Source organism: Rhyacophila brunnea, unplaced genomic scaffold (assembly GCF_057557595.1).
Source record: "Rhyacophila brunnea isolate RB1 unplaced genomic scaffold, BYU_Rbru_1.0 scaffold_4, whole genome shotgun sequence".
In the NCBI taxonomy this organism is placed as follows: domain Eukaryota; kingdom Metazoa; phylum Arthropoda; class Insecta; order Trichoptera; family Rhyacophilidae; genus Rhyacophila; species Rhyacophila brunnea.
In genome coordinates, this window is record NW_028233068.1 from 21728747 (window position 1) to 21744387 (window position 15641).

Here is a 15641-nt window from a genome sequence, read left to right on the forward strand (position 1 = left end):
TTTATAGCGGAAAAATATAAAATCAAAGAGAAATCATGTTGATGTATATGTACTGAAATTATTGATTTTCAATCTAATCCTATTTGGACTGAAAATTTTGAAAACATGCGAAAATGTGTTGAAGAATTGGAATGTCATCGGCTTTCTCAAATTGATGAATCGGAGTGCCGAATTGTAAACATATTACAAACATGGAAAAGCATGCCTGATACTTTTATATCTGTTAAAAAACTAGCAATCTCGTTGTTGACCGTTTTTTCCTCCACGTACTCGTGTGAAATAATTTTTTTCTATATTGAATCATGTACATTCAAAGACTAGAAATAGGTTGACTTTGTTGATTATTTGTTAGGTTAGGTTGAATTTATGAATTTTGCCGAAATCAGTTATGAAAATGGCCGATGTTCCCGCCTGGCTTCCAGTAAACAGACGTGTACCAAATCAACTTTTTCATAATTTTCGTGTTATTATTTTTTTACGATGTAGGGCGCGAGACAAGATAAGGCCTAAGTAACGGCAAGATAAGGCCTTTAAATGCCCATGTAAAAAAATGAAAAACCAGCCAAAATAACAGAATTATATCATATTTTTACCTGTTGAAATATTCTGTATTAATTATTGATTTTGTGATTTTACTGTGCGGTTGATATTGTTAACTAAATTATATTATTATTTAATATGTCGCTCCCCTTATTTACATGATCAGCTCAATGACACAAAATCTGAAATATTTAGACAGTGAATCAAAAATCTCGTCAAAAATTATCTTTATTTGATTTAGTGATTTTACTGTGCAGCCAACACTGTTGACTACTTTTTTAACATATTGCTTGATAATATATATATATAATAATGTAATAGTCTAATCTAATTGTATTTATGACTCTTTATTATATACCCAGCACTACTTAAACAAAATACTAAATTTAGTAACACGTAGGTAGATACGCTTAGTCCCGAAATAATAGTCCCCAAACTGATTTGTGAGATATGTTCTACATTTCATTACATTAATTATTTAAATCAATCCTACTTGAATATTTGACATGTTATAAGTGTTACAACTCCTCTAAATTAATTACTATTTGACCTATGTCAGGGGTGGCGAACCTATGGCACGCGAGATGATTTTGCACGGAAGAAGTGTTTGAAGAGAAAAAAATACCTATAATCATTGGCGGCCGTTGCTCGATATTTTGGGAGGTCAGTTTTAAATAATTTTATATTATTTTAATTTGTCTTTTCGTTGTACACTTAAAAGACGTATAGCAAATTGGCTTTTTATACATTATAAAAGAAGTGCTATAAATTGTTAGATAGTTAGATTAAAAAGATAGTTAAAACAATGCTTGTAGGTAATACAACACATACTCGATGAAATTACGAGGCAATAATAATTAATAACAGAACAACGTTTTATACCAGTTTCCTTTAACACACTGAAAAATGTATTGTTATCTCTTTCTCGGACAATGACGAAAATCTTGCCTATGCTGCGTCAAAACAAATTAAAAAAAGACTGGCGAAATGTGTGCTTTCTCCGTTTCACATATGGAAAATGAGAGAGAAAGAGAAATATTTAGAAATATTTTATCCCGGCGTATTTCCAAATGACCCAAGGTATAGCGACCGAGCGGATTTTTTTTGTTTGAATTTTATACACACAGTTCATCCGTCCATGTGCGTCTCGCCTTGGCGTGTTAGCCGATAATTATTATAATACCTTGTACCTACATATTAGATTATAACCTACATAGATTGTGAAATGTTTATTTTTGGGGGGTCATTGACCAATTGACCTCATGGAAAAGCCGCTATTGCCTATAATAAATGACAGATCGCATTGTATAAAAAGTAGGCAAATACTCTTCAAGAATAAGCATTTCGTTTAATGTAAATATATAATTGCATAGGTCGGTCTATAGACTTTATGTGTCACATATAATATTATCAAACTAACCTCACCAGGCGGCGGGGGATACCGCGCCGCGAACCTCTAATTTTGATCGATTTGCAATGAATGCTTCAGCGAGCAGCAAGAGAATGCCACATCTGATCGGAGCAATTCTCATGTCAATTTGTGCGATAAGAACCAAACCAATTACTTACCTAATACATTAACAAACAATTTCATTTCTACCCAACAAAAATGATCGCACTAGATATGAAATAAAAAAATTGGCGATGCGAGAAGTATTCTGGCAGACAGTTTCAAAATTTGTGGACCGAAATGTATGGCGTAATTGAAAAAAGTGATAAAGCTGTATATTATGTGTGTTATGTTCTATGAGTGGTATCTAGAACATCATCACTTTCAATGAAAAACTGCTCGGCACGTTGACAATTGAAAAATTATATTTGGGAGAAGTTGGCAAGTGTACGTAAAAAGGTTCGCCAGCCCTGACCTATGTGTTAAGTTCAACGACTATTGATTTAACGTACCTAGTCATAAAGTCGTGACCGATATTAATAATAGTACTTACTACCACTGTCAATATAATTATCCAGCATTGTATCACTGTTTGATGAGGATGCCCAGCGCCATGTACCTCAGTCGGCTTTGGGATGCCACATAATCCCATTCGGCTTTCTCATCGTTAGCTTTTCTTTTAATCAATATTATTTGAACCGGGGTTTTTAGGCCAGCCCTCTCAGCGTTTCATGCCTATTATATAGGTACCAGTACCACCAGCGTCGCGCTTCATCATCAGAGCGAATCATCAGAAGATTTAATAGGGGGCTCGAAACGGTTCAAATCAATCACACAATTATTAAATTACACCAAAATGTTAAAAAGATGCGTTGTACAAATTGCGTATAAAATAATACCTACAGAGTTAACAAAATCCTTGCAACTGACGTCAAATAAACGTATAAGACCACTCAAATATATACGTAATTGTACACAACAAATAAACCAACAATATTATTATATTATGTGATATGTCAATGTCACCCCGTCACTAGGGAAGATATACATTTCTATTTTTACTAGGTACTTTGATGGTTACAATTTTAGGTATGGTTTTTATTTTATCATAGGGGACCTCAAAATCATACAGCCCCTGAGGCCTCCAAGTCTCTAAACCCGCCACTGAGTACCACCGTACAATACCTAGATACAAGTCATATAAATTAACACGATTTCGATGAAATATCTACTTTTCGATAGTGTTCTTGATTTTAGGTACCTATGTTTTAACGCACAAATTACAATATTTATTGAATTACCAACATTTTTATAAAAATTAGTCGCATTTTTAAAAACATCAACAGATTGTAATAATTCATCAACCTGAATAAACTTATTATTATGATACTTAGTTTATATCCTACGGGAAGATATTTTCATATACTTATTTATATGACTTCAATAAAACCAACATAACAATTTATTAAACATCTATATTTTCTTTTAAAATAGTTCACATTTTATGTAACGCTACGGCACTTAGGTGTACCTAAGTTAATTTTCCCCTCGCATCACATAACACTTTCCTACGGATTAATTGTATCTATAGGAATTGGGTTTATTATTGTATTTCGCGATTATTTTCCGCACAGTGAATGTCCAATTGCTTGAATTGTTATTTCATGAACCTACGACAAACATAAAATGAAATAATAAGTATTAGAAAATTAAATTACAATTGACTTTAAAATTATTTATTAATTATTAATCCACCTTCCCCTCCCACAGGTCATGTATTTGTATTAATGGGTCGCATCTTTAACCTTCAAGAACAATAATGTCAAGTAATTTGCATCCCTCTTAAGTCATAACTTATATCCCCGAGAAACTGTCAGTGACTTGAATCACCATATTGTAATGAAAATATATAAGTTTAGACATACGTATATGAAAAGAATGAATATGTTAATAATTAGAATACCTACCTATAAATAAATGCTTTTCTCCTAAACAAAGCCAGTTATTCTAAGATGTAGTTAGCTTAAAAACAGTTAACATATTATATGTATAACCGTATTCTATTCGTATAATAACGCAGTGGTATTCAAACTAGCGCTGTTGTACCCTGGGGCGCCGCTAACAATACCCAAAGGAGCCACAGCCTGTTTGAAAATTGAAAAATTTAATAATTCCAGTACAACTCGCTGTTGCACGACCACAATGATAGAACATTTTTCTTATCTTCGCAATATTAGTTGTATAAATACTTTTAGGAAGATATTATTCAAGAATATGGATTACTTCACATACAATCGAAATCTGAGAAAAATAAGGGTGGCTGCAGTGACTTAGCGGTGTGACTAGGTATGTAAGGTAATGCATTGCTTGGAGTGGCAAAATAAATATGCGGCGGATAATACACATTTATGAAATAGATTCACTGTAATCACAATTTTCGCCATTGACATATTATATATATGTGTCATAATTTGAAAATATCCTTGTGTATCATATTTAAATCACGAAATAATTTATTAGCAGAAGCAAGTAAAATAATGACATACAATATGAGACTAAAAAGAATATGCGGTGAGATATTAAGTCTGCTTAAGGGTGGATTGTTTCATAGATTTGAGAAACTATTTAGAGAACATCAGGATCCACTCCTCCCACTGATATTGATGTTATTAAGGGCGCCGTGAAAAAACATCTACACAAAAAGGGCGTCGCGAGACGAAAAAATTGAGAAACATATTCTTTAAAATAGTCTTTATTCGAAACCAAGTCTGAAAAACCGATCGGCCACGTGTGAGGGTGGATTGATGCTAAAGTTACAGGTCATCACTGGACAAGACTCCAAACATAATAAATATGGATTGGTAATAATAATAATATGTAGTGGCATTATGAGGATGGTATGGAGACACTTTTTTCGAAAAGGAGACCTTCAAAATGTTGACTAAACTAATATAATAATTATAAAAGTCAACTTACTTGAACGATAGGCCTGGTTCCCAATGCATAAACAATGGCTTCTGCCACATCCAGGGGACTGATGAATGCAGGCATTGGTAGCTCGAGATTATTTTTCTTCGCCAGGTCCAACGCTTGACTGGTCAGATTGGCGACCAATTCAGTTGCCACAACGCCTGGGCTGACGCTCTAAAAAATTGTGCACACCATAATGATTTAGTTATTACATAATTGCCTCTCAATATTACGGCAAAAAATGATAAACCAGGTTGAATACAAGCTTTATAAATTATAATGGATTTAAGTTTTATACTATTCCATTTGAGTCGTTTTTCGCGACACGGGTTTCGCCTTTCGGCATCTTCAGGCACTGTGAAAACTCACTAAAAGGCAAAAACACAGACAACGAACACTATTAACTCTGACTTATATAACACATCAATACAGGAAAGTAGGTAGGTAAAACTTATCACCTACCTATTAAGTCAAGGATCCAATAAAAAAAATATAACAAACACAGTGTTTGTAAAAAACCCAATACCTTATCAATAAATAATACACTCGATAAGCGTATAATAAATCGTCAAAACCTCATAATAGATCATTAGTAATTATAAATAGATAATAAAAATATTACACTCAAAAACCGACTCAAATGGAATAGTACAAAACTTAAATCCATTAGAATTTAAATTCAATTTCCATCGTGTACCTTCGGTCGATAGTATTAATAAAAGCTTATAAATCATGATAACTAGAATGTTATTCATTATTAATCGAATTGGCTTTTAAATTGTGTTTTTTTTAACATTACGAATGATATCGTAGAAAAAAGCTTTCTAAGTGATTTAATCTCCTTACCGTTATCCTGATTTTGCTTTCACGCTCTTGAAGCTCGATTCTGAGAGCTTCTGTGATGGCAGTTACAGCGTACTTGCTGGCCGGATATAAGCCGGAAGAGATTCCGTTAAACTTGGGCACTTGATGCCCAGCACCGCTGGAAACATTCACGATGACAGTCATTTATAATACCAAATGTAATGTAACTAAGGTACATACATTTATTAAATCTAATCTCAGATACGTAGGTACCTACCTAACAAGTTGGCCACGTTATTATATTAACTAGTTGCAGCAGATAATTAAGACTTTTTATCAAAAGTTTTAAATATTATCTGGTATAATGCACATTACGGAATAATTATGGTTAAGACTGGATTTACCATATAGGTCTAAAGCAGCTTTAATCCAGAACTGTTTGGTAGGGGTCTTGGATCCCGAAAAATACATTTTTATCGTGAAGAAGATAACATAGTTTTAGCCCCATCCACCAATCGAATATAGATTATTACGTTTAAATAAGTTGGGTCGGGGGAGGGGGATACATATCATCGCGGATAGTAGCATAGTTACCTCATCGCAAGAGCATGCAATGGATTGGTGCCCAGCCGAACAAGGTGCCCTAATTTTTACATTCAACTAAAAGGAAAGCTAAAAAAACTCTCGATATTGAATTTTAGTAGATTTATTGAAATTTCAAATATGTTGAAAATACCTTGAAATAAAGAAACCGTTTGTTTAATTTCAATGAATTAAAATGGATATGTAAAAAAAATGAAGTTACATAGATGGATCTCATATTATTAATTGTATGTGCCTACTGTTATTTTTCGGTGAAAAGATAGTATCAGTGACGTCCCGTGGGGGTAGGCAGATTGAGCGTCGCTTGGGGGCGGCAGTTGCCTAAAGGGCGGCAAATCGAGGAGAATCATTAGGTATATGTAGAAAGCTACATAAACTTAGTAATAACAGTAATATCTTTCCAATAAAAACACAGCTCACTGGTTGGAAGCAAAGTATAAATTAGGTACTATAAACGTTTTCACAGGACTTTATGTTTTTGTCGGGTTCGCGATGTCTAGTTTACTTCCGTTGTCCTTGGACATCCCGTTCTTGATGAACAGCCATGACACGTTCACACCGAATTTAAAATTTATCAAAATATGTTTGCCAGTCACTCGCGAGTTTTAGAAGTTGTCAGGTGTATTTTTAAATGTACCTATCTGAAACCGTAGACTATTGTCTATTGAAGCAGAGATGGCATTTCAATTAGATTAGATTAGATTAACACATTTCTTAGATATTTCAGTCATGGAAGGATGATAAAAAGTACTGTATAAAAAATGTGGCGGCATTTTGGCACTGCCTAGGGGCGGCATTTTGTCTTGAGACGCCACTGGATAGTATACTTAAAAGAAAGAGATCTATATGAATGAGATAATGTCAATATATTGGAGGATATTGTTTAAAAATGAAACAGTCATTTAGATTGTGTTATATATTACATAATGTGGAAAATGTACCTACTCTAAATAAACAAAAAAAAAATACTTACATACGTACACGGTTAGTATTTAGGTATTATTTCTTTCAATTAGATTTCGTTAAAGTTGATATATAAGTAGGCATATTTATACTATTAGGTACTCACCTATTAATATTAATGATGTGACCATCGTCCCCACGTTTCCTCATACTCTTAAGAGCTTCCTTGGTACATATGCTAAGTGCCATTACGTTCAGATCCATGACAGCTTTCCAATCAGCGGATTCACCATCTGATTAAAAATGTCCAGAAATATATTATTTGGTCACCCAATGCCACTTTCTTTTACACTAGTAATTACACATTGAGCCCAACCGGGCTTCACTGGATAAGTATCTATAGATTTAATTTGTGGCAATATATTTAAAAAATACAAAAACTTCATGGTACACATACGAAACTTAATTATTGTTTGCGGTCTCTATCAATTAACCATAAAAATGGTGCCACGGCTTGCAGTAGAGTGTACTCTGCGTTTGTTTTTGGAACACCGCTATTTTTGGATCAATTATAGAAACAGTGCAAGATTTGTAGCGGGACATACAATATGTGAAAATGATTCCAAGTTTCCATTATGAAATATTTGATTTTTAGGTAATAATAGTATTTTATCTCTACCTACCTATAGAAAACTTAGGTAGATAAATGTAGGTATGTACCTACTCCATATTAAAAATACTATGTCTGTCAGCACAATCAACGCGAAAATTCATTTAATAAATATGACAGAATTAGCCCTTTTTCCCCTACAAATACTCACGATAAAAATGCACGCAATAATTTTGTACAGTAAGCTATGTAGGTATATTGTACAAATGGTATGTCGTCATCTATGGAGGGTTTTCAGAATTTATTTATTTAATTAAAAATGATTTATTTGGGGTTGGCCGAGTAGCCTTCCTCGGGCTTATTGCATTCTAGGTACGTTATTATTAATTATTGTCGACAACGGTATTAAACTCAAAAAATATCTCATCCGAAATTAGCTTTAGACCTATTTAATATGAAATCGTACAGGGATACATTCTAATGCATTAATTTACTGCATTACTGTATTGTAGCCATCATTTTGATTTTTATTTACATCTCTCTTATCGTTAACTCTGTTACAACTGAGAGATATAATAATTTATTTTCGACTTCATAATTTAGCGGCATTTCTTCCAAGTTCACGGGGTGACCAATTTAGCAACCATTAGTTATAGTTTATTAAGAATATCGAATCCGAAACTCTCGCTGTATTGGAATACTACATTATTATCTATCAATCATTACATAGCATGCTGTGACGAGATTGTGGTTGATAAATCTCGTCTCGAGACTTCTCGAGAGATAACCAGAAAAGACGAATCTCAAATCTCGAGAAATCATCAATGAAAATCTCTAAAAATCGATACATTATTACTAGACTAAGTTGCCGACCGCAAGCGGAATTTATAAAAAACAAAAACAACGGCCGAAAAAGCTCTCGATTTTGATTCTGAACGGGACTTGTTAAATTCGCTACAGAAAAAAATGTGAACAAAATTTCTGGCCCAGAGAAGTAAAAAAAATCTCTCGAATTCAAATATGCGCATATATTCTATACACGAGGCTGCTATCGGTGGCTATCTAGGGTAGTTTATCATATTTATGTATTTAGGAGGTTAATTGATTCAATAAGTTAACTGTCAAAAAGTGCTAAGTTTAACAGCACCTCTCTTGGTTGTGTTAAGTTTTAGAGCGAGATATACTATTTTGACAGCATAAACGGCTTACTTATTGTAACAATTATTATAATTCTTCGTTACATAAATTTATGATAAACTACCCTCGATAGCCGCTGATAACAGCTTCGTGTATAGAATAGATGCACTGAATGGAAGTATTAGTCAAATTCCTCGGCAAGAAATATTTGGCCGGAAGAAATTTATCGATAGATCTAAAAATGGAAAAAAAATCGGCAAGAAGAAATAATTTCGTGATAATGTCGATTTCTCGAAGAATCCAAAAAAATCTCGAATTTTTAAATTCAAAATTTCGAATCTCGAGAAATCACAAGCCCAAGCTGTGACGCACAACCGTCGGTATCTCCGGCGAGTTGTGAACATAAGATAAGTAGTATGTATATTGATTACTTATTTACCGATAAGTGATGATATCTTATAGATTCCAGCATTATTGACCAGAACATCAACACCTCCATACGTTGTCTCGATATAACGAAAGGCTTTCATCACTTGATCTTCCATTGTTAAATCGCATTGAATGGCATGAATTTTGCCCTTTGTCCTTGCAGAGAGTGCCTACAATATAAATAAAACATAAATACACCATCGGCTCCCAACAATTTTAATCTGTCTCACGTAAATAAACCCAGGTGTTTTTTGTATATTCTTGTTTTTATTTTCTTAAGTGAGGTTGATCTTTTGTTCTATATTTTTCAATGACATGACACTCACCTTGACATGACACTCACCACAAAATTATAAATAAATCACAATAATTAGGTTCACAACAATAAAGTATTATTCTAATAATAACAGTCAGAAGTATAGAAGTATAAGAAATAGAAATTCATGATTGAAACGATATAGATACCTATATGCGATGTTGGTACATATACATACAAGATAAAATACAATACAATTCCGGATAATTAGTGTTGGTGCGTACTGCTTTCAGTAGACACCAAAACTACGTACCTACGTGTGTAGTCATGGCCCCCACAAGAGTGGGGCTGGCAGGGCTCTAGCCTGGGGGCATGGGCTCAGAAAGGTCCCGGCGTGGCGAGTCGACCAGTCAAGTGAGATAAAGACACAAATCACAAATTTGCTTTTATAGTAAAAAAAAAAAGTCGTCTACGGCGCTTTTTACTTCAATGATGTTATTATTTTAAAATATGTGGTTGTGTGATTCAATTTTTAATTGTGTGTCGATACTCAACCACATTCAAATGGATGAATTAAAAATACACCTTAATTGTACTGAGTACACCATTTAGAAAACACTACTGTAAAGCATCACACTGAATTTATTCTTAGCGGGGCCCGCCAAAGATCCTAGCCTGGGGGGCCCGCTTCAGGATGCGGAGGCGATGTGTGTAGTAACTGATAGCAATCATACTAAGTATAGTAAACATAGATATAGTGAAAGAAAAGTGATGATTGATAATCCGTATGTATTTCTATTATCATGGTTTTCAATGTGTTTCTTCACCCTATTAAAGTGCTTTTTATATAAATATAGTCGGGTGTTACATGTTACTTAAAAGTTGGTTGCGACTTGAAAGAGATTGAGAACCCGTACACTACCGTTATATCTATGGTAAAAGATTTGAATATTTTGTAAAATAAACAAGTCCATAATATATTCACGAGCATAATTACAGTGAGGTAACTTACTTCACTAAACTTATAAACAAACATGGATTATTATAAAATAACTATGACGTACCTTAATCTTGTCTTCACGCCTCGCTAATCCAACAACGATCATTCCCTTATCAGCCAGAGCGACTGCTGTCTCGGCGCCGATCCCAGAACTCGCCCCAGTGACTACTGCTACTTTTCCCTCCCATCGCCACTCGGCCGAGTAGCTTTGCAGCACACACGCAGCCAGTAGCAGGAAAGTTGCTTGCATTTTCAGTAACGGCATTTTGATCCAAACAATGTGAATAGTATCTAAAATATTATATGAATGCAGGTATACTAAATTGAACACAAAAAAATATCAGTCGATTCTAAACGTGCAAGTAGGTACGAGTATTATCAATAGTCAGGATAGTGATGGAAATGGGTCAAAGTCCTATTCGGTTCAAAAAAGATTAAGGATTTTTCTAAAATGTACGATTTTGAGGATTTGGGAATACTGCATTCTTAAATATTGTGTACCTATTATTCTTCAATAAAAAAATAATCTAATTAAAAAAATATTATTTAAATACATATCGATTGAACTTTTTGAGATAAAACTTTTTTATTTCAATTACATTCATCTGAAACGATAATTACACACTTTTATTTTCAATTTTAAGTAATATCAAATTATGAGATATGTTGGAACCTATAGTCAAATTTGTATAGCATGTCACATGCCGTAACGAATATTTAATCCCCCGTTTACAATGAGATCATCTATAAAAAAATCGATGTGTGTACTCATGTACGCGCGTTAGAAGTTATACTTCTTTGGCGTAACAGAACAAAAACAAAGCTTGTGATAAACTAGATTCTTTGACTAGCTCTTAACTATCTTGCTAAATTACACACTCAAGAAAAACGACCGCTTATTGGAACGCCGTTGGTTTATTTCTATACACTTTAACTTATATTACTAAATTATAATTATAATGGTTTCACGTTGTTTTTATTTTTAAAGTACCAACTGTCACTGACGTTTAATCGTTTGTTTACGTAAGGAATTGCAAATCGCCGACAATAATAAATTCGTTGCCTAGGCAACGGAACAATTCTAAACTATAATATTATACTGTATAATCGTCACGATTGCAGTATTATACTGTGGCGTAAAGGTAGAGCGTTCGGCTGATAACCGAACAATCGGTTGTTCGAATCCAATTGAGTGCGTTTTTTTTCGTGTGAAGAAATAAATTATGTGTTACATGTCACACGCCAAAAACAACTGGCGTGTGACATGTACAATTTATGGTTACGGCCGTGTGTTGTAGCTTAACCACTGGGTAATGTCAAAAGAAATGGTGTATTTCAAAAAAACACTATCTTATTCTTAGGTCAATAATTATTATAAAGCAATCGTTATTCGTAGGATGTTTATTACACTTGAATAGTCAAAGATCTAGCTTATAATTAGTATCTTTAGAATTATCTTCAAATGTGTTAATCTTGCCCATTTTTTGAATAATAAAATGCCTAATTCTTGTCAAATTTGGGATCACAGAGATTATCAATATAATTTTTTATCGTAAATATTTCACTATAATAATGTCAACATAAAATATACTGATGGTTTTATAAATGCGTTTAAAAATTAATGAATGTAAAAAATCTTAACACCACTGCACATTTATGTACTGAAATATGACTATATTCTAAAACATTAGAGCGAGAGGTTTAAAAGAATACTATTTTATTATCATCAAATGCTTAAAATAAATATAAAGGATAATAAGGCTTCAAAATTATATAGATAGATTATCTACAACGTTTGAGGAATTTCCAGGATCATGCTTTGAAAATAGAATAAAAGCTCCATTTTGACCCACGCTGAGCACGTCCGCCCTTAAGCAATATTAATTAACAATTATGTACATATCGAAGCTTTAATAAAGATAGACTTTCAAGGAAATTGTACATAATAATATGACTTAAAATATATTAACTTACTTAGGTATTTTAAAATTTAAATTAATTTATTAAACATAACAAATTATATACAAATTCTAAATTAAGTCATTTAACACAGCTATTGCTCTCCCAAATGTTGTCAATGTTCTCACCAATGGCAGATTGCTTCTGCATCTTAGGGTAATAAACAATAGTAATTACCCATGATTTCTTAGATAGTGATGTTAATGATGCACAAGAATGGCAGAATTCAAATCAACACCACGCAAAAATACTAGGCCTAATAAATATCACTTTGAATATTTAATATTTTTCTTTTTTCAATCACTAAATTTACGAATATAATATATTCCTGCTATATAATATTATTATAACGTGAAGTAAACAAAATCACAAAAATGTCTTCTGACCCTTAGTACTGTAAGGCCGTACTTATACGGTGTCCCATCGTCGAAATTTTAATTTTACAAGACCAAAAAAAACTTATATGTTTATATCTCTAAATAACTTGATTTATCTAAATATAGTAGTAGGTGGCTTGTCATTATCGATTGTTTGTTATGGTTACGATTAGAAGACTACCTAAATTTGAGGCATTATATTATATGTAGGTAGGTATATATGAGGCATATTGTAATATAGGAGGTTTCTATAATTGGTCATATTTTAAGTTTGGTGGTACAGAACATTTACCTACTAATCAATCTATGGTTTTGGGGTATAAGTGCTTACGTCAGTTTGGCTGTAACTGAGATAATTCGTGGGTCGGGATGTGTAGTCAGGTAAGTCACAAAACAGCAAAAATGAGATATGAATGCCACTATACTAAAAAAAAAAAAATCTTTCGTTGTGTGTAGTCAGGTAAGCCGTACGTCTCACCATTGGTGAGATGCAGTTTCAGTCAAAACATATTTTTTATTTTACGGGGTGTGTACACAGTTAAGTCACATGAGTAGTCAGATAAGTCAACATTTTGTGTGACTTACCTTACTACTCATAGTTGGCTTACCTTCAAACGTCATACCTACTCAGTGTTGATTTTGGTGAATTTAACGTATTTTTAAAGATATTTTGAGAAATATTTGAAAAAGAAATAACAGAACCTAAGTAAAATAGTCATAGGTATTATAATAAATTATGACTTATATAAATAAGTATGTGTATTATTTGTAAATAATAAAAAATATACCAAATTTATCGAATTTGATTTATTTAAATCTAAAAACACGTACATAATATCCAAATAAACAATCTTGCTTCTAGGTTCAACCACATACTCCAATAACTTGTATGTTAACGATTCATTGATAGCATAAAAGATCTTGATTTTAATATTCAAGAATTATTACAGTCTAATTTACCAACATTGAAAAACCACGCCCTTCATGCTCAAATAGTGCTTCCACGATTACACATCATAATGATGTTTTAACCTGTTACCCTCGTTTTCGATTGAGAAGTAATAATCACCAAAAATGTAACTTAAGGGATGATACAAAGCCTTCAGAAATGATAAAAAAGTTAAACGAAATACTGGAAAAAGTTACACAATAAGTACCTATAATGGATGTTATGAATACGAAAAAAAGTCGTATCAGACAAAGCGAACCATGAAAACAACATTTTCGCCAACAGTTTAATATTACTTGACTGTTGAACTGTTACGGAAACCAATTTGTAAAGGTTGTACACTAAAAACATTAAGTGAAAGTCACAATTTTTTTGTTTTGGAAAAAAAAGTGCGACTACTTCCGGTATACTTATTCAAGAATATGCAAGAGGAAAAATATCTCTAAAAGATAGCGAAGAAGATAGACAAATATCTAAGATACATAATATACTCTCAATTCCATCATTATGAGAGTCATTATTCTAGAAGGAACTGTCAGAAAATACTTACCGTCACATATGACAATAACTGTGATGTATTCTCAATATTTGAAGAGTATTAGCTCTAATCCCATCAATATTCGTTTATACGCAGAAATATTCCCTGGCATGAACTTAACATTCAAACGGCCAAATAAGGATACCTACTTGCCAAACATACGATAAACTTAACTTAATTAAGAATTCCACCAACGATGAAGAAAGAAATAAAAATCATGAGGAATTGAAAGAGCATCATAACGAAGCTGACTTTGCATATTCAGCTAAAAAATTGTGATAAAAAGTACTTGCAAGATTCTTCTTGCCAAATTGTAACATTTGACATGCAGCAAAGTTCCCTGGCCTTTTACAAACGGCATTTGACAGTGCATGATTGTGATAATAACCAGGGATATTGCTATGTATGCCATGAAACTCTTGCTAATAGAAAAGCTAACGATATCGCTTCATGCCTGTTCAAATACTTAACCAAGGGGTACATGATAATATTAAGCATATGATCATGTATTCTGATAGATGTGCGGGTCAAAACAAAAATAGCCACGTAGCTGTAATGTGCATGATAGCAGTAAAACATTCTGAGACTTTAAACAAAATTGATCACACTTTTTAGTCCCTGGCCACACACATATGGAGTGCGATAGTGACCATCGCATAATTGAGAAGAAAAAAAAACATTTGGTGGAACGATCGAACATCCTCATGATTGGGCCAAATCAATGTGTGAGGCTGCAAAGAAAAATCCTTTTAAAGTCACTGAAATGACTCGTGCAATTACAAATTTTTAGAAAAATAGACACAGATGGGAATAAGTTTGTTTGGAAAGATGTTAAGTGGCTTCAATTCAACAAACACGAACTGGGAATAGAGAAATTTGAAAGAACTCTCGACGAAACGACTGCATTTTAACAAATTTCATATATAAGACGAGACAAGACGAAAAATTTGATAGACTTACTTCCATACATTTCACCGTATTATAGAGAATTTTATGAGTCACTTGAGACATCTGAGATAGTCAGCGATATTTAACCTGATACTATTGAAGAAATTCATACTGAAGTTTAATGATAACGATTAAACTTTATAATATTCAGGTTTTTGTGCCTTTTCATTACTTAAATAACATTAAAGTAAAAAAAAGTTGTAAAAATGCTAATTTTAAATTTATATA

At 32.9% G+C, this 15641-nt stretch overlaps 1 protein-coding gene across 1 annotated transcript; it reads right to left on the reverse strand.

The window, feature by feature from the left end:
* Positions 1 to 3549: 3549 nt before the first annotated feature.
* On the reverse strand, positions 3550 to 10892 carry LOC147067086 (farnesol dehydrogenase-like). The gene is made up of 6 exons (XM_085954826.1): positions 10707 to 10892; positions 9397 to 9556; positions 7377 to 7503; positions 5747 to 5882; positions 4907 to 5074; positions 3550 to 3600 (listed from the first exon to the last, which is right to left on the reverse strand). The coding sequence occupies exons 1-6, from the start codon at positions 10890 to 10892 to the stop codon at positions 3550 to 3552; spliced, it is 828 nt and encodes a 275-aa protein (XP_085810952.1).
* Between the last annotated feature and the right edge of the window lie 4749 nt (positions 10893 to 15641).